Source organism: Pipistrellus kuhlii, unplaced genomic scaffold, assembly GCF_014108245.1.
Source record: "Pipistrellus kuhlii isolate mPipKuh1 unplaced genomic scaffold, mPipKuh1.p scaffold_m20_p_2, whole genome shotgun sequence".
NCBI classification, from domain to species: domain Eukaryota; kingdom Metazoa; phylum Chordata; class Mammalia; order Chiroptera; family Vespertilionidae; genus Pipistrellus; species Pipistrellus kuhlii.
The window spans coordinates 158468171-158491324 of NW_023425515.1; the positions used below are offsets into that span (position 1 = coordinate 158468171).

At 45.5% G+C, this 23154-nt stretch overlaps 1 protein-coding gene across 12 annotated transcripts in view; it reads left to right on the forward strand.

The window, feature by feature from the left end:
* The window catches only part of DAB1 (DAB adaptor protein 1), a 387139-nt gene that overhangs the window by 346860 nt on the left and 17125 nt on the right, over positions 1–23154 (forward strand). For 9 of the 12 annotated variants that reach the window (XM_045584556.1, XM_036445795.2, XM_045584560.1 and 6 more), the window contains 5 exons: positions 8396–8446; positions 8537–8584; positions 13306–13368; positions 16027–16135; positions 21230–21778. In XM_045584556.1, the coding sequence (XP_045440512.1) occupies positions 8396–8446; positions 8537–8584; positions 13306–13368; positions 16027–16135; positions 21230–21778 (820 nt within the window). The remainder of the gene's footprint in view (positions 1–8395; positions 8447–8536; positions 8585–13305; positions 13369–16026; positions 16136–21229; positions 21779–23154) is intronic. The other 3 variants (XM_036445803.2, XM_045584564.1, XM_045584561.1) reach the window with 2 other exon arrangements.

Genomic DNA, 23154 nt, shown 5'->3' on the forward strand with positions numbered 1-23154 from the left:
AAAATAAAAAAATAGGATTGAGTTGAATTAGAGCTCTCTACAGTCTTCTCTAATTTGATTACTCTGCAATTTTCAAGCTATTCAAAATGCCATCACATAGGTGCTACAAAATCATCATATTCCTAAAGGATACTCCATTGAATTATTGACTTAATATTTGACTCAAATAAGCAAGCACTAACGGAGATCTTACTGTGTGTCAAACACCACACTAATTAAGCTATATTACCTTAAATCTTACCCAGGGAAATTGTCACACAGTCCTGTGAGATGGATATTTTCCTAATCTTATAACAAAGAAAAATACGAGAGATGGGTAAATTAGCCAAATTTCTTCTACATAGAAATGGAATTCTCGCCGAGACCAGTTTGGCTCAGTGGATAGAGCGTCGGCCTGTGGACTGAAGGGTCCCGGGTTCGATTCCAGTCAAGGGCATGTACCTTGGTTGCAGGCACATCCCCAGTAGGGGGTGTGCAAGAGGCAGCTGATCGGTGTCTCTCTCTCATCGATGTGTCTGACTCTCTATCCCTCTCTCTTCCTCTCTGTAAAAAATCAATAATATATATATATTAAAAAAGAAAGAAATGGAATTCTCGGTTTGGTTGTTTGCAGTGGAGTGGTCTTCAGTCGTGTGAGTGGCATTGTACCCTCTGTGGAATGGGACACAGTCTGTGAAAATGCTCAGTGTAGTACACGTGTTGACACTCTCTAGGCTCTGACCTGAATGAGTTCCCTACAACCTCCCTAACTTGCCTGTCACAGCTCAGGGAAGGGATAGTGCCTTAAAATACCACCACCATGCCTTGCTCATGGTGGGCATCAGGAGAAGTTCCTTAATTATTCACTGATGGCCTTGCAAATTGAATCCAAGAATGAAGAAGTGAATAAGGAAACGAATGCCATGCCTGTAAAATCTGCATTCCTCCAAAGAAGAAAAGGAGAAGCATTTTGCACAGAACAGCTGTCAGAGCAGCAGGCAAAGCCCTCCTGACTATTTTTTCCCTGTGCTGTGACATCTCTCCATTTGTGATTGCCTCTGATTTGCTCCATGCTCAGCCAGAGCCTCTGCTACTCTCACTTGATTTCAGCTCCATTCAATAGTTCCTGGTTCCGTTGGCTGCCATCTGGCCTGCAGGAGTAGCCCCTCCAAGAGAGATGCACCAGCACAGAAAGAGAGGGCTCTCACCTCCTCCCCAGAGTGTGCTGATCCTGTCATCCTGCTGACAGGAGCCAATTCCACATCCTTGTGATTCTAATTCACCCCTTTTTCAAAGTACTGAACAGATGCCAGGACTTGTTAGGAGTTTTTTGAAAAGGCCTTGAGTTGTTGCTAATGTGGAACCAGAATAATAGGTTTTCAAAGGAGAAGGGATGAAGGAGGAGAGATTTAAAAACAAATAATTACAAGCTTTTGGAAAGGACTCCCCATGATTTCAAGTTTTCTCTGACCCTTTCACCTGTGCAGGTGTGTTTGTTCTATGGACAGTTGTTAAAGTAGGAAACCCATCTCACACCCTGCCCCCACTTCCCCTGACAGAGGAGACAACGTCCTTGTTGAATGGCAGGTCTGTGGGGTGAGATAATGGGTTGGGACCATGATTAGAGCTCAAGAGGCATGAAGAGAGAGGAGCAGCAGCCCCGTGGCTAGGAGGGTGTTTTCCGTGTTCCTTCTTCATTCCCGTCACGAGCCCCATTTTGCCTTTCACCATAGGAAGAGCGGTCATCATCTCTCTCTTTATGACCACTGTCCACTATCCTCAGACCACAGACTGTCACCATCAAATCCCTGACACCAGTACTGCCACCTTCTCAGACCGTCTGCTGCTTCTGGTTTCCCTGACTCCTCAAGATTGGGTTGACCAATATGTATTTAACAGTAAAGGCAATGGTAGCAGCCATCACTGGCATGAATCACTGCGTCGCTCTGAACCAGGCACTATATACTAAAGGCTTTATGCAAATTATCTCATCACCAATCACATGATAATTGCCTGTTTTCTTTTCCACGTTCCTCGTGTGATACAAGGGCAAGGACTGTGCTTATGAAGAGTAGCTCGATAAATCGATGCAGAGTGGATGGATGAGTGATGGGTTATCACTGTCTTATGATAGCCATCACCCCAAGCACTGGCATCATCATTTTTCAGGCATAACAATCATCTCCTTCCCTGTGTCACTGTTACTGAGATCAAACCCACTTAGCTATTAGTGTCTTATTGCACAATCAGCAACCTTAAAATCGTGCCACCAACCCCATCCTTATATATTGGCAGGAAAATAATGGATGTGTTTTAGAGAACATGGGCATCTGAGTTTTGAAGTGGGTGTGAGGGATGGGAAAGAAGAAGAGCAGAGGCAAATAGGGCATGGAGTTGGTGGAATGAGGGAGGGCAGTCCCGCCTTGTGACGCCAGCATTAACTGGGAAATGCATAGGAGCAGGAACCTGCTTGGACCAAGCATCTGCTCTATGAGGACCATGTTGCACTTTCAGCTTTCCTCCAGGTGACTTCACTCCTTTCCAAAACCCAGTGTTTCCCAAACTTTTGCAATAGCCTGGATCCTGCTTACCCTCCCCTTCCCCAACAAGTTATTCCACAGCTATATAATTCCTCCGTCCTTCCCAAGTTCTTCCTTCTCTCCCTCACCCTCTTTTCTTCCTTCCTCCTTATCCCTGTCCCTCTCTTTCCTTTCTGTAATTTTGGAAAGGGAACTGACATCCATTGAGATTTTACTCTGCCAGTTGCTGGGCTAATTCTTTGCATACTAATCTTCTCGCTGGTTTTTCATAGCAAGCTCACCTTGTAAGCATTGTTACCCCTATTTTGCAGAGGAGGAAAACTGAGGCTCAGGGTGATGCAGGAATTCATCCAAGGAAATGCCAATAGAGAAGCAGCAGTCTGACCTCACAGCTGCACGCTATCTCTCTCTCTCTCTCTCTCTCTCTCTCTCTCTCTCTCTCTCTCTCTCTCTCTCTCTCTCTTTTTTCTTTCTCTCAGTTAATAATGTATTGATTTCAGAGAGGGAGGGAGAGATGAGAAACATCAATGATGAGAGAGACTCATTGATTGACTGCCTCCTTGCACGCCCCCTACTGGGGATCGAGCCTGCAATCCAGGCATGTGTCTTGATCTGAAATAGAACCATGACCTCCTGGTTCATAGGTCAGTGCTCAACCATTGAACCACTTCAGCCAGGCTCACAGCTGCTGTTTCTAATTTCTCTCCACTTCCCTACCCCATATTTCCTAAAAGCATCAAATATCTCCCTTTAAAGTATCCATTCCTTTCAAATGCAAGCAAATTCATTTTCTTGGTATTAGACTAAAGTTGGGAAACTCAAAATCTAGACTTAGATTCCTTAGCCACAGCTGTCCCTTGTGCATTCATGTTAGCTTGTTCACGTCAGCTTAGAGCCCTATGCCCAGGGGTCTGCCTTTCTCAGAACACCTTACTAGTGCCCCAGCAAATCTCTTTCACCACCATTCCCCATCTTGACTTTCTCTCTCTGCATTTTAAGAAAGGCAATTCCAAGGACCATCTCAATTTTTAGGAAATCTGGTGTAAGTATTTCATTGCCCAGGGATTTGTGGAGACATTACACCTGCATGCACTTCAAAGGGAAGATGTAACTTTCACTATAAGGTCTAGGCATTACCCTCCACCCTCTAACCTTCTGGATAACCTTTGGGACTTTCCTAACACGGTAGCTGGGGGCAGGAGGGCCTTTAGCTGCTAAAGTGAGGCCCAGCTTTGAGAAATGAAAGGCAAGTATTTAGTCATTATAAGGACAGGTCCTCGTGGCACCAGTTCCTCTCTTGGATCAAGGCTTTACCACACAGTAGCCACAGTACAGCCACTGGCTACCACCTGGGACAGGCAGATAGGGAACTTTGCATCATCACAAGTCCCAATCCACAGCTTTGCTCTTGGAGGAAATCACTTATTAACATCATAGGTTCCACTCTTCAATCTCAGCTCCTTGGTTCTTCAATTACAAAGCAGGTTTACCTGTCTCTCTCTGCCAAGCCATGGGAAAGAGGCTGTTCACTCTTGACTAAAGGTGATAGACTCCTAGGTCCCCAGGGGGATTAGTCTTCATTAGCATGTGTCTTCCTTCTTAAATCACATCCCAAGGAAAGGCACTTGCATTCAAATGCCTGGAATCACTCTGTGCCTTAGGAGTACCCACCGAGGTGCAGTTACAGATCACTTGAGTCCATCCATTTCTCCTAAACCTTCTAAATGGATAATTGAATTCATCCTTCTGCAGCAGTGGTCTGAGTTCTGAGTTGAGATCTAGAAGCCGTGTGCCCTCCCTGTCCCATCCCACCCACCCACGAGCTAGAATGATGACATATGCTGGCTCACTCTGAGCTGCAGGAGAGCAGGGGCTAGACATGACTCATCTCTGCAACTCCAGTGCCTCGCCAGGACATGGCATGTGGAGAGCGCCCAATGAATGTTTGTTGAAGAAATTAATTAGTCAATTATATAATCAATTAAGACGCCTTCTGTTTTCCCAATGGGATTTTCACTAATTATTCCTGCAGAGAGTCCATTCCCCAGCACAGTGGTCAGCAAATCTGTCTGTGCATTAGTATTACCTGGGGAGCTTTTAAAAATCTACAGATGCCAGGGCCCCACCTCGGACCAATAGAATCCAAATCTCTGATGGTGGGACTCAGGCAGGGGTAGTTTTGCAAAAGCTCCCCCAAAGGATTGCACTGTGCAGCCCAGGGTGCGAACCCCTGCAGGGTTCTGATGTGGCAGTTTTCATCTTTTTCTTCAGCCCAAGTCCTACCTCATCCACTGTCACTTTGGCTGCAAGAGTAACAGGAATTTGATCTTGATAATTACCCTACTCAGTTATGGGACTGCTCACACTGCTTCTATAAGGGAGTATGGGAAGATAAAACTCCCTATGGGAGCTTTATTTTATGTCTTAATGAAGATTCAGGCTAGAACTGGGTTTAAACAAAACAGAGGAATCTCTTCCCTTGAATCCTCCCTGGAAGTTTAAGTTGTGAGTGAAATTTGATGTCTGGAGCCATTTGCTTTTTTATATGGGCTACGTGAGCTAGAACTCTAGTAGTGATTGTAGGTAAAGCAAGAGCCAGGGGTATTGGGAGACTAGCAAATGAGCTCCAGGTCCTGCCCATAAGAAGCAGCTGGGAAAGTATAAGGGCAGCATGTGGTGCACCAGGCATTACCAGGCTGCCGTGAGTGGGAGGAAAGAACTCTGAGCAATGTCTGAGCCAGGGGCAACCAGGAAGGGACCATAGGAGCCAGGGATAAAGTGCATAGATGGGAAGAGGATTGTCAGACAATAGGATAGCTAGAACTGAAATGAGAGAGAGAAGATGGAGTCAAGAATGCACAGAGAGGTTTAGAGCTAAGGTCAAGAAGTGCTGGGCATCCTTTGACACAGGCTCTGGCCTGTGCTGTCAGGCAGGGAATTTCTAAACAGGGGCGTCTGGCAGGAGATTTGTTTCTTCTTCCTCTTTCTTTCCCCAAATATTATATCATAAGAGTTTTCTAGCATTAAGCCATGGGTGCCTGTGCATTGCAAATATTAGTCCAAAGAAACAGAATGAAGAGATACTAATAATCGCCACTCTTTATTGAGCACCTACTATGTGCCAAACAACAAACAAGACTTTGCACCCACATCTCAGTTCATCCTCTGAAAGGATGTCATCGTTATCATCCCCACTTGGAAAATGAGAAAACTGAGGCTAATTTGGCTGTGAAAGTCAAGTGGCCAGCACCCTGCACAGCCAGGAGTCAGTCTGTGTCGGTGGGACTCCAGAGAGAGCCAACAGCTCCCATGCATTTGGTCTCTAGCTCCATCTAGATTAGGGGTGTTGAACTCAATCAGAGAAGGGGCCAAAATCTAAAATCCAGCCTAAATCTCGGGCCGAATGGTTTACTGAACAGTCATAAACTGTCATTGTTATGGAAACGCAGTGGAGTGCAGTGATGACAGCGCGGTGCGGGCCACATTGCAAGGCCTGGTGGGACGGATTTGGCCCGCGGGCCTTGTGTTTGACACATGTGATCTAGATGAATGAAATATCCTCCTCACACCCCAGCTCCCCGGATCACCAAAGCCCATCTCTCTGTCACCAGGAAAGCGATGGGCTTGTGCCAGCACCGGTTATCCTCACGCGTTTTCATTAGGTGGTGGGGGGTTTATGAGACTCGACCACAGGCTGTTTTTCAAATTTATTTAATGCATCCATCATGCTCTGAAGCTATTTGCTTCTTTATATTGGACAGATGTAATGAGATTTTGGACACTAAAAAATGTTTTTATTAAAAGTTATGACCCAGAGCTAGTTGATAGGGACTGTGCCATAAATCCCTCGAAGTGTGCAAATTCATAAAGGATGTAGCGACATTACCTTAACCTTCTAGGCCACTCCACAGATTACAGGATCGCTTAAACTAATGTTGTCTCCCCATCTCTCCCCACCGCTGGCCAAATAATAGTAATAATGTATGTGGTTATCCGATGTGGCTGCTCGTCCTCTGCTCTTAGCCACAGTTGACGCTTGGGGAGCCAGTGCCTGGCGGAAGCGGATGGTTGATAATGGAATTCGCTGATGGTTGGTCCCAAGGCCCCTCTGTGGTGGGCACGCTGGTTCCCTGGCTCTGCTTTGCAGCATTGTCACTGGGGCTGAGTGGCAGAAAGTCACGTTTGCCACAGACGGTGAGAGTGAGTTCTGACATATGGGAATTATGAGGTTATTGGGTGATGTTTTCTCCATTCCTCTATTGCCGATAGCCTGCTCTCCTAAAAATTAGGAAATGATAGTTATTTCTGTGCATAATAACTCATTGTAATGTCAATAGTATCAGATTTATATTCATGTTATAGTGCTTGGAAAGCATCCAAAGAATAATTAGCTCGTAATATAGACCAAAATAAGGTGATATATCTATTTACAGAGGCATTACATATTATTTATAGTAAATCTTATTGTTGTGACTTTGTTAAATTAACATTTATTGTGTTGAGCCCTGGGGCATCAGATGGAGGGCCACAGTTCAATAGAGACCACAGAGAATTGAAGTAGAGAAGCTTATTATTCACAGGCTCTGGAGGAGGGGTCACCAGGAGAGGTCAAGGTAGCTGGCCTGAGAGAGTCGCAGGACCTAAGGCACATGCCTTTATTAGGCCTGTAGGTGAAGTGCCTGCATTTCTTGGGCTAAGCCTGGTTTGGGCCATTCACACCAAGAACAGCAGGGCTTGGGGTCTTAGCTAAGAGGTAACAAGGAGAAGGAAGGCCCTGGGCAGTGGGCAGACTGCCTACACGGGAGTCCTCATAGGACATGCCTCCCCATAGGGGTTGGAGCCAGTTTAAGGCCCCTGCAGGCTGTTTGGCCACACAAAATGGATCCTGAGACAGCAGTATTTTTGGAGTAGTTTAGTGAAATGCTTGACAGTTATAAACAACAAAATAAAAAATTAAAACAGTTAGATCTGGTCAGCAGACAGGTGCTTATAAAACATGCATTCATTCATTGCTGTGTGCCAGGCCCTCTGTTAGCTCTGGGGATTCAGAAGTAAATGCAGCATGGTCCCTGCTTCAGGAAGCTCACCGTGGGGTCGGCACAGATGATGTGCGGTTATTCTCAGAGGAGGAGTTTCAACTCAGAAGTCAGGGATGGCCGAAACCGGTTTGGCTCAGTGGTAAAGCATTGGTCTGCAGACTGAAAGGTTCCAGGTTCAATTCCGGTCAAGGGCATGTTCATTGGTTGTGGGCACATTCCCGGTAGGGGGTGTGCAAGAGGCAGCTGGTCGATGTTTCTCTCTCATTGACGTTTCTAGCTCTCCATTTCTCTCTCCTCCTCTCTGAAAAAATCAATAAAATATATATTTTTTTTAAAAAGAAGAAGTCAGGGACGGCTTCATGGAAGAGGTGGCCCTTAAAGCAGGGGTTGGGAAATGGGATGAGCTCTGAACATGCAGGGGTGAAGGGAAGAGCATTTCAAGTAGAAGGGACAGTGGGCACAAAGGCACTTAGAAAACCAGCTGTTTACATGCTGCTCTAAAGACTTAGGTTTGCTAAAGCAGATAATATTTTTGTCTTTTAAAACAAAAATCTCAAGGGTAAACATGTTCTTATCAGTTGAGACCAGCTGGGTAATGCCTTTAATTTCAGAAAGATGAACTTTGAACCACCGCTGTATTTCCTCATCAGGCCCCTATTTGATCAACTTCTTATGCTGGGAACACATTCCCAGGGTTTTCACAGAATGTTGGCCTCAGCTCCTGCCACAGAGACCATGGGAGCATAAACCATAAATATCATCTTCATCTAATGCATTAATCCATGTCATTTGTGTGTCATTCACTTCATCCTCATTCATCGTCCCTTCCACTTGCAGAATGGCCATCCGATGGAGGATTTTGAAGAACGCTTTGCCGCGGCCACCCCGGTAAGAGTGCGAGGGCCCTGTCTGTGAGCTGTTTCATGTCACTGCCCCATCATTCATTTCATGCTCATAAGCCATGCCTTGTGCTTACAGAACAGAAACCTGCCTGCCATCATTGATGAGATTCTTGACGCAACGAAGGTAAGGCCTCCAGGCTCTTAAGTGAGGACTGTCCTGTCACTAACATGCATCCCATAGCATCTCCACCCAGCCTGTATCAGAAGCAGGGGCTCGACTCAGCTCTGTTCTGGTGTTCACAGGAAGATACCTGGCAGGCCTGCAATAGGGTCCAATAATAACTGTGTATGTGTGTGCACATGTGTGCATGTGTGTATGCACATGTGTGCATGTGTGTGTGAAAAAGGGTATATTGGACAGGAAGTGTTACTTAATTTCATTCATTTCATACTCCATTTCATTCAACAAATATTTTTTGAGCTCATAACAGGTCCCATTCCGATAAGTAGCTGGAGATGTAGTGGAGAGGAAGACGCTCATAGTACAACACAGTGCAACACTTCATAGCATAGGATAAAATAAGGTTGGGTGGGTGGGGAATATAGAGGAGGAAAGAGTAAGGTAAGGTGGGGTAGTCTAGGTTAGTGTAGGTGATGTGACAGTGTAGTAGGTATTCAAACACAGAAATAGCCTGTGCTAAGTGCTCCATTGGGAATAAAAGACACACATGACTGTTCTTCAGTCAGCATATCCTGCAGTAGATGTACTGGTTTACAACCAATATTTATACAGCTTGGCTGATATATAGACTGGTGAACATGATCACCCCTGAGGGTGCTTGGGAGGCTTCTAGGGTTTTTTTACCTTGGCTGTAAAATAGAGTCACGAGGAGAGCTTTTAAAGTTTTAGGTTCTAGGCTGTACTCCGAACCAGCCAAGTCAGAGTCTCCTGGGGTGTGAACAAGGCATCAGTATTTCCCCCTGGTGATTTGGGTGTGCATCCAAGGTTGAGACCACTGAAAAAAAAGTATCACACAAGCTGTTCTGAGTAGTGTCATGGGGAGAAAACTGAGTTAGGAGACATTTCCCAGGGGGAGGAAAAGTCCTCTAATTTGTCCCCTGAAGGATGATGGGTGGACAGGCAATGGGGGAAGGAATGGGTATTCTAGGTAGGAGGAAAAGCATATGCAAAGGCCCTGAGGTGGCCTTTCCTTTTATTGCCCTTGTGCTTCTGGGTTCCATGGCACTGCCCTGATTGTGTATGTGGACCTGCCTTTCCTTCAGGTAGCCAACTCATGAGAGTAGGAGCAGGATCGTGCCTCATTCTTCCCTGTATCCCCTGCTCTTGGCACAGTAGCTGATGTACAGTATGGGCACCATACTTTTCCTAAATGAAGGCCCTCCTGATGCCAAACATAATAAGTGGGCCTGTGAGAATGTGATTTGGGGTCAGTCAAGGCCATCTCGGCCTTCAGCAGTGGTGCCTTCAGAATTTCTCTGTAGGAGGGGCCAGGAGTCTAGTTGCCATAGTCTAGTTGAACGAAGGACCTGGAGGCTAACCTTAGAACAGCGGCTGTGTAACACTGAAGATACTTTTGTGAAAAATATCACTTGTATCAAAGAACGGCTGTGGAGAACAGGCCTGATGCAGACATTGATGGGCTACCCCATCAACACCCAAGCTACCCATCCTCTCCGTCTCTGGCCTTGGCATCTGCTGGTGTCACTCTTCTTATGTCACTCTTCTTACCCTGGACAATGCCAGGCCTAAAGAAGGGGCAGAATTGGCTGATAACTGCCATGTCTCTTCGCCTGAGTATGTCCAAAGTGCTAGTAATGGAAAGGCAAGGAGGCACCTTGAGCTGGCCTTCTAGGTGACATCTTTAGATGGATGTGACTTGTGGCAGACCTTTTAGGAGCACAGGTAGGAAGGTAACCAAGGCTCCATAAAGTGACAGACAAATGAGATGCTTCTCAGGCTGCGGGTCAAGCCCAGCCCCATTAGCTCATTGGTCAGAGACAAGTCACTTAACCTCTTGGTCTCAGTTAGCTCATCTGCAAAATCCAGACAGTGAGAGACACCTGTGCTGCCTATGTCATGGGGCTCAGTGAGCATCAAACAGAATGATAATGTATTACAAAGTGTATTGTAAACTATACAATGTTTTACAAATGTGGACGGTTAGTTTTATTCTCTTCAGAACCTTAAATGATTCATTATGACCCTCTTATTCGAAGGAACGTGGCTTGTTAGGTTACAAATAAAAGGTCTGGGGTTAACATGGGGAAGGAAGTTATTAAAATAGATGTTACTCCAGATTCTCAATCACATATGGCCATTAGAGTTATTTTTAATTATATGGCATAAGAATCCATTTTTATATAAAATTTAAGTTAACTCAAGGTTCCATTTAAGCAGCAAATCCAATGGAATGAAATAATAATCTATGTTTTATGCCTCTGCATGCTGTTCTCGTTCAGTCCTTGAGTGAAAAACCATCAGGCAGGGGGAAGTCTACATCTTAAGAATCAGGGTTATTTTAAAAGTTGTGTTTCATCTTTAAAAACTAAACAAAATAAAATAAAAGTTTGTTTAAGGATAAAATGAGCCAGTGAATTATAAGAATGATATTAGCAGCAGGGTACACATTTGGAATGTAAATTGTGAAACTTAATTATTATCTTTATTTTAATATTTTTCTACCAGTGAAAATGGTGGGGGCCATTTTAAAGGCACTGGATTCCAATTGTAGGAAGTCCAGAAGCTTCATTTGAGTTAAATAGAATTATTACTGGTGTGAATTTGGGAGAAAGTCTAAAGGATTGATATAGTTTCACCAAATAAAGTAAAATAATGGAAGCAAGCTAAGGAAACAAGGAGTATTTAGGGTCCATCCAGACTTGGGAGAGCACCCAGCATGCTGGCCACCCTGTTACCATCTCACTACGTTGGATCTTTATCCTTTGGGAGAGAATCAGGTAGGTAGAGAGTGGGCAGAAAACACTGAAATGCACTGAGTCCACCCTGAGCTGGGCCCTGTCCCCTTCACTGGTCTCATCTCCTGCTTCTCCCTCCACCCTCACTGGTTCAACCAAAATGCTAGACTGCCTGGGGCAGCTATCCCTCTTGCTCTGGTATTTCCATCTGCCTAGATGGTCCCTCCTCATCCTGGTTGCCTGACTGACTGCTCCTCTTCTTCAGGTATCAGATCAGGGCTGTTTCTTCAAGAAAACCCTCATTGAGCTTCTTTGCCAAAAGTTGGCTGGTCCCTCCTAGGTTGGCCCATAGAGACATCTGTTGCCATTCCTGCCACAACAACTTAAAATTAGCTCTGTCTCTGGGTTGTCCCATCAGACTATAAGCTCCCTGCAAGCAGAAACTTCACAGTTCTCATTATTCTGTTCCCAGCAACTAGCACAGTGCCCACAACCTACTGCATGTCCCATGTGTAAGGAACAGGAAAAGCATTGCGTGGTTGGGAAGGAAATAAGTATGTACAGGGTCCTATTTTATGCCAGGCACTACTGCTCATCTGAAAGCTTAAAGGAAAGAGTTGAATGTGAGTTAGCCAGGCTAAGCTGCTTTCAGCCAAAAGAGCCTTTTGTGCCTGTTAAACGGGGCTTCGCCAAACTCCAAAGGAAGTCCTTCTATCAGTATTGTCAATAAATCTGCAAAGGAGATATTACCATCCCCATTGCCAAAGTGAGAGAATTAGCTCTGAGGAGTGTCAGAGATCGGAGGTGGTAGAACCCAAACATATGCCCAGGTAGGCACCTTGACCAGCCGCCAGAGCCCCCCCCCACCCCCACCTGTTGGTAGGAGAGAGCATTCCCTTCTTCGTGGTGAGTTGTAGAGAGAGGAAGGAATTCAGGTGCAGGAACCCTGCATGCCAAGCAGGCAAATGCTCTCTGCCCTTTCTATTGAATGGTTTTAGGTGGTTTTAGGTCCCCCCAAGGAGAGTTGTAAAATCCAAAGGGAAGCAGAGTGTTTTTCCCTCAGTGGGCAGGTTTGCACAAAGGATATGATTATGTACTTTAAATCAGGCCACGGGGATCCTGGCCGAGGACTCCCCACGGTTGCTGCAGCTGGAAGAGTCTGCAGATTCATTTCTAAGTGTAACTTAAAGGGTTCCTTCCACAGCTACTGACTGGCATCATTCAGACACTCCTGGGTGATGGGTGAGAAATGTAGATGACATGGTATCTGCAGCCATGGAGTCCCCATGGGTGATTAATAGTGTATCCACTGGGCTGTTTTTGATGCCCTTCCTGGTATTAAATACCATGATTTTTTTTCCTCCAACTATATTTTTTATTCTCAAGACAGACTTCTTCAGGGACTGTTATCTGATTGCATACTCTGTGTGGAGAAAACTCAAGTATTAGCCTCTGTGAGGCTCAGTTTACTCATCTGTAGAAATGGGAATGATGATGCCTTCCTCTCAGGGTCACTCTTGTTGGGAGCACGTGAGCAGAGATGGCCATGAAGTCTGTCTTACTATACTTATGTTTGAGGGGCTAAGTATATGCATGAACACATGCATGCAAGAAAAGCCAATGATGGGACTGCCTTCTTGCATTATTTCCTGGAAAAGAGACAGCACTGGCATCCATGGTAAATATGTGAAAAGGGTCTTAGTATTGCTTATGGGAGGCGGCCAAACGTGATCTCCTGGACTGAGTCCAGATCAACAGTCAGATACCTTGAAGCAAGAATTGATTCTGGCCGCATCCCAAGTGCTGTCTTTAGGGTCATGAGGTGTGACAATGACCAACTGGGCTTATTGTTTATGTAGGGATGTTGAGAAAGAGAAATACTCGTCCTCCTAGAATGCTGTTTCCAGCAGTGCCCCTGCGGCAGCAGTATTCCTCCCGGTGACATCATTATCTTTTATGTCTTTGCAGGCTGTGACCCAATTGGAACTTTTTGGGGACATGTCCACCCCTCCTGATATAACCTCTCCCCCTGTAAGTATGCACTTCCCTCTCTCCCTTCTTCAGCCTCCCCTTCTTCAGCCTCCCCCGGAAAAGCATGTGCGCTTTGTAACAGAGGCATGCTGGTGGGTGTCAGCCCTGGCTCCTTCAAGCTATGTGCTCTGGGCAAAATAACTAAGGATTCTAAATCTCAATTTCCTAGGCTATCTCTTAAAAGGAATTATGATTCAGGCTTCTGTTTTGAGGAACAGATACATCCATGCATTAGCAATTACAGTTTCTCTGGGGACTTGCTATTCTGCTGGGCAGTGGAATCATGAATGGGATATGGCCGCAGCCTAGCTGGGAATAGGGCAAAAAACTCAACAAGACAACAATGTGATGCTGCATCTGACAACACCTACCTGGCCCACACGGCCAGGTGGTCAGCCCAGTAAAGGACACATCTTCTCCTCACCCTTTCCTCCTTTCCTTCTCTTCTTTTTTTTCCTGATATCTCTCTCTCTCTCTCTCTCTCTCTCTCTCTCTCTCTCTCTCTCTCTCTCTCTCTCTCTCTCTCTCTCTCCTTTTATTTTAAATAGATTTTATTTATTTATTTATTTATTTGTTTATTTATTTATTTTTTACAGAGAGAAAGGGAGAGGGATAGAGGGTTAGAAGCATCGATGAGAGGGAAACATCGATCAGCTGCCTTCTGCACACCCTTCACTGGGGATGTGCCCACAACCAAGGTGCATACCCTTGACCATAATTGAACCTAGGACCCTTCAGTCCACAGGCCGAAGCTCTATCCACTGAGCCAAACCGGTTAGGGCTCTCTCTCCTTTTTCTTTCCTCTCTCCCTCCAACCTTCCTGGCTTTACTGAGCTTCTCACAAAGCTTTGGATTCCCAGCTCCAGGTTCAGCAGGTACCTCAGTCAGCCATTGCTGGCAGGGAGATAGAGGTTGCAGGAAGCCCTCATTTGAAAATTAAAAGGAGAAAAAAGGGTATTAAAACCAAAACCAAATATAAACCCAGACAGCGGGGTGCATTCAAAGGCCACTTTGCAGCCGCTGCAAACAACAGAGCCAGATAGATGGCCTGTTCAGCTCCTCCCCCCACTCTCCACTCCCCAGGTGCATGGGGAGCAGTCAGCACAGCTACACCAGCTGAAGCTGCTGGCTAGGGGCAGCTCCCCTGGGCATTGCCAGTTGTGCAAACCTAGGGATGGTGCCATGGTTCATTGGTGAGATGCGGCTCACAGAGAAAAGGCTATAACCTCACCACTGAGGACAGATGGCACAAGACCCTGCTGCCCACAGCTGCCACCAGGGACTCTAGACACAGCTGTTCTGCCCCCAACACCTGATGCCTAGAGCCGCCATGAAGGCACGGACAGCAGCTCCTGTCTCCAGGGAAGCTGGGAAGCCAGGCAGCTCTAGCAAGTCTCATCCCTGCTCCATCCCTGGGCGAAACAGCTGTGTCCTCTGCACTGGGAATCTCAGAACCGTGGGCTATGGAGCTAGAGAGGCCTGAAGGGATCTTCTAACCTTATTCCCTTCATTTTACAGATGAGCAGATTGAGGCCCAGAGAGGGCATGTGACTCACCCAGGGTCACATAGGGGAAAGGGAATGATGTTGATTGTGTTTAAAAGTGCTTATTGCAGCATCTCATGGCTATGTTCCTGGCCCTGAACATAAGTGCAGTCCAAATGGGTATTTAATTATCCTCAGAACAATGCCCTTCTTTTCACAAGCTGCTTGTCTAAATGGCCTTGTCTAATCACCATTGCCATGGTTTCAGGATTAATTGCTTTTCCCGGGCTATCCCCAGCGTGTGTATAGGGGGTGGTGGGGGGGTGATACGAATGTTATGTCATTGGAGATATACACTTTAGGCAAAGGGCCTCAAAATAGATGAAGACCTTTAAAAAGAAACTGCATACTGGTGGTCTTAATTCTGTGCCCTTCACCTTCCCCAACAGTTCACACACAGACATTCCTGGAATCCCAGCATGGCCAGACACTGTGCAGTTTACAACTCAGGCATTTTTTTTTTAATTATCTTGAAAATCTTTACTTCTTGCAAGTGAATATTCAGGCAAGATTCAGGGAGGCACCAGGAGATACAAGGACCTCTGCTCCAGTTCCTAAACTTTATTTGTTCATTCCCGTCCACAACTATTTACTGCCTGTGTTTTCAGTGATAAGCCCTGAGCTGCGTGTGCAGTAGTAGATTCTGAGTGCAGTATGTCAGTTTGGATTGACCACATCTAAAGGAGGAAAGCCAAGCATTATGGAAAAATCTGAAGGCCTGAAAATACCTCTAAGGGGTAGGGGCTCAAACTAAATAGTCAACAATCCTGGCCTTCGTTTGCTGAGCACCTACTATATGCCTCAGCATGGTGCTGAGTGATTTGAATGCATGACCTCAGTTAATTCTCACAGTCTCTCTGGGGATAGGTATCACTTTGCCCATATTACAGATAATCTGTGTAACCCGCTAGTGGAGTTGCATACCACCTAAGTGGCCAGAACCTGGCTGGTTTGTGCAACACCCCCCTCCTACCCCTGTAACCATACACACACACACACACACACACACACACACACACACACACACTCCTGCACCAGCTGCCTCCCGTCCTGGATGATCGCTGAGCCAAGTCTCCCAGGAGCCTCATGCTTCCTTCCCCTCTCTCTCTGACAGACTCCTGCAACTCCAGGTGATGCCTTCATCCCATCTTCATCTCAGACACTTCCAGCGAGTGCAGACATGTTTGGTTCTGTACCTTTCGGCACTGCTGCTGTACCCTCAGGTAAGCCCTCTTCCTTCCACTCACTTCCTTTCCTTTGTAGAAAGGGGTGGACCAGCTGCCAGATGTGCTGGAACACCTGTGGAACCACCGTTCGTTCTTTCATTGTAACTTTTCAGGTGACACCGAGAAGCTGCCATAGGGTGGCGGGTGTGGTGGCGCCTTTCGCAGAGGTCTGGTATGCTGCTGGCTGAACTACGGTGATGGCCTTTGCATGGAATGGTCAAGATTCCATGTTACTCAGGTAGTTAGTTTTAGGGAGCCTGGTGCACACACAGGCATGCAGACCAGCACAAGTCCACTTCTTCCTGCCCATCTGAGCCAGAGGAAAAGCGGTGGCAAAGGGGAGTGGGTGAGTCTGTTCCCCAAAGACCTCTTGAGATCTGATGGACAGTGACCTGCGTCCTGATTTGTTGGAGATTCAGGAGGATGAGGGTCCCCATACAGGAAACATAAGGGACAGAACAAACTGCTTAAAGGTGAATTGGGAGGAAGATCGGGATATTAGTGATTTAGAACAGCAGTTGCCAACCGGTAGTCTGCAGACCACTGGTGGTCCCTAAGGTCTGAAAGGTTGGTGACCACTGATTCAGAAAGTGTTTGTTCTCTTTTCCAAATATTCTTTTATAAAAAGTATAGACTACTTTTACAACAGGGTAAAAATCTATAGCAACAGCATTAAAGGTGAGTTACAAATCGTGGGAGCTCAGACATATTATTTGGATGGCATAGGCACACTATGCGGCCAGTTCACATGGCTTGGACAGAGCCAAAGATGGGACTAGTTCTGCTTCTTGCATGTGAAGGAGACTTAGACATTTTCGCTTTCATTAACTACATATTTGAAATCCATAGCTTCATCTTTCTTTTTCTACTGAAGTCTTATAAATAGGAAGTGGAGTTTAACTATTCTAGAATACAAATCTTCTTGCATTTTTCTATAAATAATTACATTTAATTACACAGTGTTAGAAACAAATTATTGCCACCAAATATAAACCTCGTTGTTATTCACAGAGAATTAAAAATGTAGAGCCTGTTCTGAAATAGTCACACTTACTCCTCATGAGCGCAGGGATCACCATGAACTTTGAGGAGCAGCAAAGGTCAGTAGCCACTGGATCTGCTTACAGTTTAGAAGATGCAATTCTAGCCTAGGTCTTTATTCAGTTGCTATGTTTCCCAATTGGATATGTTAACCATCTTTAAAGCAGGATAGTGGTGAGGAATAGTTTTCTTTACCCAAAAAGGATTTTTAAATTTCCTTGTGTGTCATTTTAAGTAAGAGAAGCAGTTTCCATCAGAAATGCATCACATTCCTGTGCCACAAGCCCTGTGTTCAGAATCCCCATGCTGTATTATTCATGAAGATACCCTGGACAGGTGATGGGAACCCCAGGCACTAAACTCTCTAATCCCCAGGCATATTTGTCCCACAGTTAATGATTGAGGGCCCGCTGTGTTCCAGGTTCTGTTCTAGGCGCCTAGGGTGCACCTGAGAATACAACACACACAGACTCCTACCTACAGAGAGCTTACTTCCTAGCAGGGAGACAAAGAACAATCTAGAAATAACATGTGAGACAGTGATAAGTGGTATGGACAAGAGAAAATGTAGAGCAGGGGAAGGGGGGAGGGCTTTGGAGCAGGTGAAGGATAGGTGTGAATAGAGATTGTAATCAGGAGGAGCTCATACTAAGAAAAGACATGAGCAGACTGGGAGTGGCAAGGAAGAAAGGCAAGCAGGTATCAGGGTTAGGAGGACTCCAGGCAGAGGAGGGATGATGGGCCCCTCAGTGTCCATTCCCCTCCTTATAAGTGAGAGGGTAGGATTGTGTGCAATTCTGCATGTCTTCCAGCCCTAATATTTGATGAAAAGCACTGATAACCTGCCCGTGCCAGGTAGCACTACACGGGACCTATTCCCAAGTCTGTGACATCCAGGTTTGGTTTATACAGCTACTAAAAAAAAAAAAAAAAAAAAAAAAAAAAAAAAAAAAAAGTGAGTAGGTTGTTCCAAGCTTCCAAATTTTAGAACATAAGTCTAAAATTAATTTTAATTAGCATATTTTTACTTTCTTAAAATACAGTGAGGAACAAAACTAGGCTTCAGTTGTTGTTAAATGACTTCAGTTGTTGTTAAATGACTTGCCTTTTTTCTTTCTTAGCTGGCCTTAGAAATCTCTGCAGCTATTGCATTTCTGTCCGCCTGGCCCTATTGTCGGTTGTGCCAGTGACAGGTGGATGGGACAGTGGAGTGGTGTCATGTGGTACAATGGACAGGCTGTGGGAGTCGTTTGCCGCCAATGAACTTGGTCTGAATCCTGGCTCTGCCATTTATTTATAAGCTTTAGGAAAATTACTTCACCTGTCAGAGCCAGAGTTTCTTCATCTTTCTAACTGAACTGAAAATAATAGTTACCTTGCAACAATATTATGAGGATTAAGTGAAAAATTAAGTACCTTGAAAAAGGCTGGCATTTTGTAGATGCTTCATGTAGAAAATTCTGTCACTATTATTATTATTCTGATTTCTACGATAAAAGAAAATATGTCTTGTCATACCTATATTATTACCTGTTATCTTCTTGGAATTTTTTTTTTAAATGCATCCAATAAAGCTTAAGTCTTTGGCCTCCTGACTGTTCATGGAAGAGCTGGCCCAGGGAACCTGGGGGCCTGGAGAATGTGAGACCCCACCACTAACCAGCTGTGTAATACTCAGCTCCATCTCTTCTGAGCCTTAGAAACGTATCTGTAAAATGGGAATAAGGATTTCCCCTCGTGGGGCTCTTCTGAGGATTGCACAAGTTAATACATGTAGTAAAACATTTAAAGCAGTGCGTGGCAATGTTTCCATAAGAAAGCACTCACCTGATGCTTGCTACCTGTTCAGCAGGAGCCCTGCTCTGCTACCTGCACCCTATGTAACTGTGTGAAACCTCCCTCCTAAAGCTGCAGTTTCTCTAAAAATGTAAGCTCCACGAGGGCCAGGATTGTTTTTAACTGTTTTGTTCTTCACTGAATCTCCAGTCTAAAACAGTGCTGGCACCCTGTAGGCATATTTCTGAATGAATGACTGAATTAATCAGTCAGTCAAATGAAATAATGAAGATAAGAGACACCATATAAGTTCTGTATATATTGGATAGTCCCTTGGTTTTCAGTGTTTTACTTACATTTTAGTCCAATTTTTTTTTTCTTTTTTGAAAATAATGACCGAATTTCTAGTATATACCAACATCTGGTTATAAATTGCTATTTTCAATACTTTTTAAAAACATCACTGCAAGGCAGTGATGCAGGTGTTTCTCTTCACTTCCCAGCAAGGAGGTTTATGATTGATCCCAATTCAGTGGCATAAACAGATGCTCCTTGGCACCTCCTCTCTCTACTGTGGAACATTAATGAGTAAACAGTCTAAGCTGTTATGTGGCTGTAGTGGCAGCTGCCAAGTGGCTCCCTGTGTCCGGGGCTACTGCAGCCCTGCCACTGAGATGTCCCCATCAGGCATGTGATGCTGTGTGGCCAGAGCACTTAGGATTCAGTCTGGGAAGAGCTCGGGCTGCAGGCACTTCCCTCCACAGGAAAAGCAAGTGAGACCTGCACGTTCTCCAACAAGATCCCCAGTTACCCTGTGCTGCCTTTTTTCCTGTTGAATATTGTACTTTGGTCTGAAACAGATGGCAAGAAGCCAGAGACATGCTAATAGCTCTCTCCAGAAAAGTCCATCTGTTGGTTTCTTGTAGAAAAAAAAAAAAGATGATTAGAAAAAAAAAGAAAAAAAAAAGTCCTGCCACCAACAGTAGATTCACCATTCACCAGAGATCACAGCACTTTCAGGTCTTGGAGTCTAGTTGCATCCCTGGAAGGATGCAGTGAGGCATTCATTTTACTATGACTCACTCTCCTTTATAGAGAGCCTTTCCCCAGCTCAAGCATTTATGGAGCAGCCGGTGTGTGCCCCAAACTGTGCTGAATGCAAGGGGTAGGGAGAGAGAATAAAGGGTTTCTGCTAGCAGGTGGTTTCTAGTCTAATGAGGGAAGACAGAATAAGCAGGCAATTACAAAGCTTATGGCAAGTGCCATGAGAGATGAACAAGAGGGCTATGGAAGCTCAGAGAAGGAGAACCAGTTAGCCTAGAGGTCAGGGAAGCTGTCCAGGGGGGATGGTGCTAAACTGAGTTTCAAACAGCAGATAAGGGGTAGACACACAAAGAAGTAGGAGATGCTTTCTAAAGGCAAATGGACCGGTAGAGGCAAGAGAGAGCAAGTTGAGTGTTGTCTGTATTGGCTGGAAGAAAAGGTGTCAGTGGTGAAAAGATTTGAAAATGGGGGTGAAGTGCTGGAGAGAGGACTGGCGCGCAACCCCCCCCCCCCCCCCGCCCACAAAGGCTCATTAGGCAAGCTGAGGCATCTGAGCCTGATACTCAATAAAATGAAGTACTACATTTGTATTTTAGAGCAGTTCTCTGGTGGCACTGAGGAGGGTGGGAAGGAAGCAAAGCAAAATATAGGCTGGGGAAGCCTTGCATCCATTTACAAGATGGGCACCGGGTTTCTGGAAAATGAGGGAGAACAGAAAGATCCATGGGCAGCTCCACGGTCAGATTCAGTGCTCTCTTCCCATCACAGATACTTGTGTTATTGTTAAATGAAATTCATAGAAAGCATACCAGCAGGTGAAAAGGCCCTGGGTTTAGCAAAAAGGCATGCAAGATTCAAACCCAGCCATGCCTGGTTCCTAATTCTCTGCCCTTGCCATTGAAACACATTGGCTGTGGAGGCTATGTGATGTCAGAAGCCTTTAACACCCGTGGCAGTATTGTTCTCGCCCCCAGATAATGCCTGGTGTGCTCTCTCACTGCAGTCTAGTTTCTACTTATGAGTGATCTCCTCAGAGAGGTTTCCCATGACCACTGCTCTGGCAAGCAGGTTCCATGAAAGCAGAGACTTCTGTCTTAGTCATCCTTGCATCCCCAGTCCCTTGCACACAGCTGGACACTTTAGGGGTTTGCTCAGTACCTTTTTGCCAGTCACCTGACTCCAGGAATCATTCCTTCCCAGGATGACTGACTCTCCTTTTTCACCTTCCAGGTTATGTTGCCATGGGCGCTGTCCTCCCATCCTTCTGGGGCCAGCAGCCCCTCGTCCAACAGCAGATCGCCATGAGTGCTCAGCCACCAGTCGCTCAGGTGATGCCGGGGGCTCAGCCCATCGCATGGGGCCAGCCGGGTCTCTTCCCTGCCACTCAGCAGCCCTGGCCAGCTGTGGCTGGGCAGTTTCCGCCAGCCGCCTTCATGCCCACACAAACTGTTATGCCTTTGCCAGCCGCCATGTTCCAAGGTCCCCTAACTCCTCTCGCAACCGTCCCAGCCACGGGTGACTCTGCCAGGTCAAGTCCACAGACCGACAAGCCCAGACAGAAAATGGGGAAAGAGATGTTTAAGGATTTCCAGATGGCCCAGCCTCCACCCGTGCCCTCCCGTAAACCCGACCAACCCTCCCTCACCTGTACCTCAGAGGCCTTCTCCAGTTACTTCAGCAAAGTCGGGGTGGCACAGGATACAGATGACTGTGATGACTTTGACATCTCCCAGTTGAATTTGACCCCTGTGACTTCTACCACACCATCAACCAACTCACGTGAGTGCCCTTCCTAAACCCAATGTGAGTGATGCCTTGTATCTAGGCTCAGAGAACTCATCTTAGTTGTCTATGTATAAAAGTCTAATATGCACATTATCCCCACAGGAGTTCAACCAGGAAACCTATCACCCGCTATGACATGCACTGACCACCAGGGGGTGGCGTGGAATGAAGGGAGGCCCTGGCTACCAGCAGCTGGGGAAGAGAGCCCCTGGCCAGCAGCCAGAAGGCACCAATCAGCCCTAATTGCTGGCCAGGCCTAGGGACCTTACCCATGCACAAACCGGGCCTCTAGTATTCAATAGGGCTCTTTGTTTATGTTACTCTTACTAATAATAATAATAGATGCCAATTATTAGGTACCAATTATAACATCCACATGCTTTACATTTATTATTTTTATGCTCAGTACAATTCTTATGACAAGTTGCATTAGACCTATTTGACAGATAATGAAAGTGAGATTCAAAGAGAATAGACAAAGTGATAGAATTGAATATAAACCTATTGATTTTTTGCCATGTCACTCTGCCTCTTAGGTTTCTGTTCATTTGCTCATTCATTCATTTTTTTATTCATTCATTTACTCGTGTATATCCCAGAAATGACACAGGGTCTTTGTATGGTTCATTAAAACAAAAATGAATGGTATATGTGAATTAAATAATTTTAGGAACAAGGATAAAAAATTAGAATGTTCAGATCAGGAAAAAGTTAGGACAGAGATAAAGCAACCTAAGGCCTCCTACAACTGGTATGGCTGAAGCCAGTTTGGGACTCAAAGCCTAGGCTAGTCAGAGAGAAAAGATGATGGCCAGCAGGAGGCTCAGGACTGGGTACTGGATTGCAGCTTTATTATTTACTAGTTTTGTGCCTCTGCACACGTCATTTTATTTCTGTGAGTCTTGATATCCTCATCTATCCTGGGCTCAGGATTATTAGAAGGATTCAGTGGTACATGTGCTAAAACATTCTGTAGTATACTTCAACAGGGTTTGAAGTGGTTTTATTGTATATTGTTTTATTGCATGTAGTTTTATGGAGTGGTTTTGTGCAGAGCTCTGGACCAGGGCTCTAATCTTGGTTTCCCCACCACACACTGAGTCTTTGGGTGCGGGTAGGATTTCTCTTAACCTCAGCTGTGTTGTAGGTAAAGTAAGTCATAAGTAGTGTGCCCATTCCGGTTCTGATATTCAGTGGTTCTAGCCCAGCTCTCTTTTCTACTGCAAACATCTGGGAAACCAGAACTGTGCAGCCAATCAGAGTGCAGATACAGTTGAACACACTTGTGCTTGGTCGACATGTTTGGGAAGGGTGTCTGGAGATTCAGCCTGTGCCTTGACAATTAATAAGAAGAAAAGGATCATGGAACA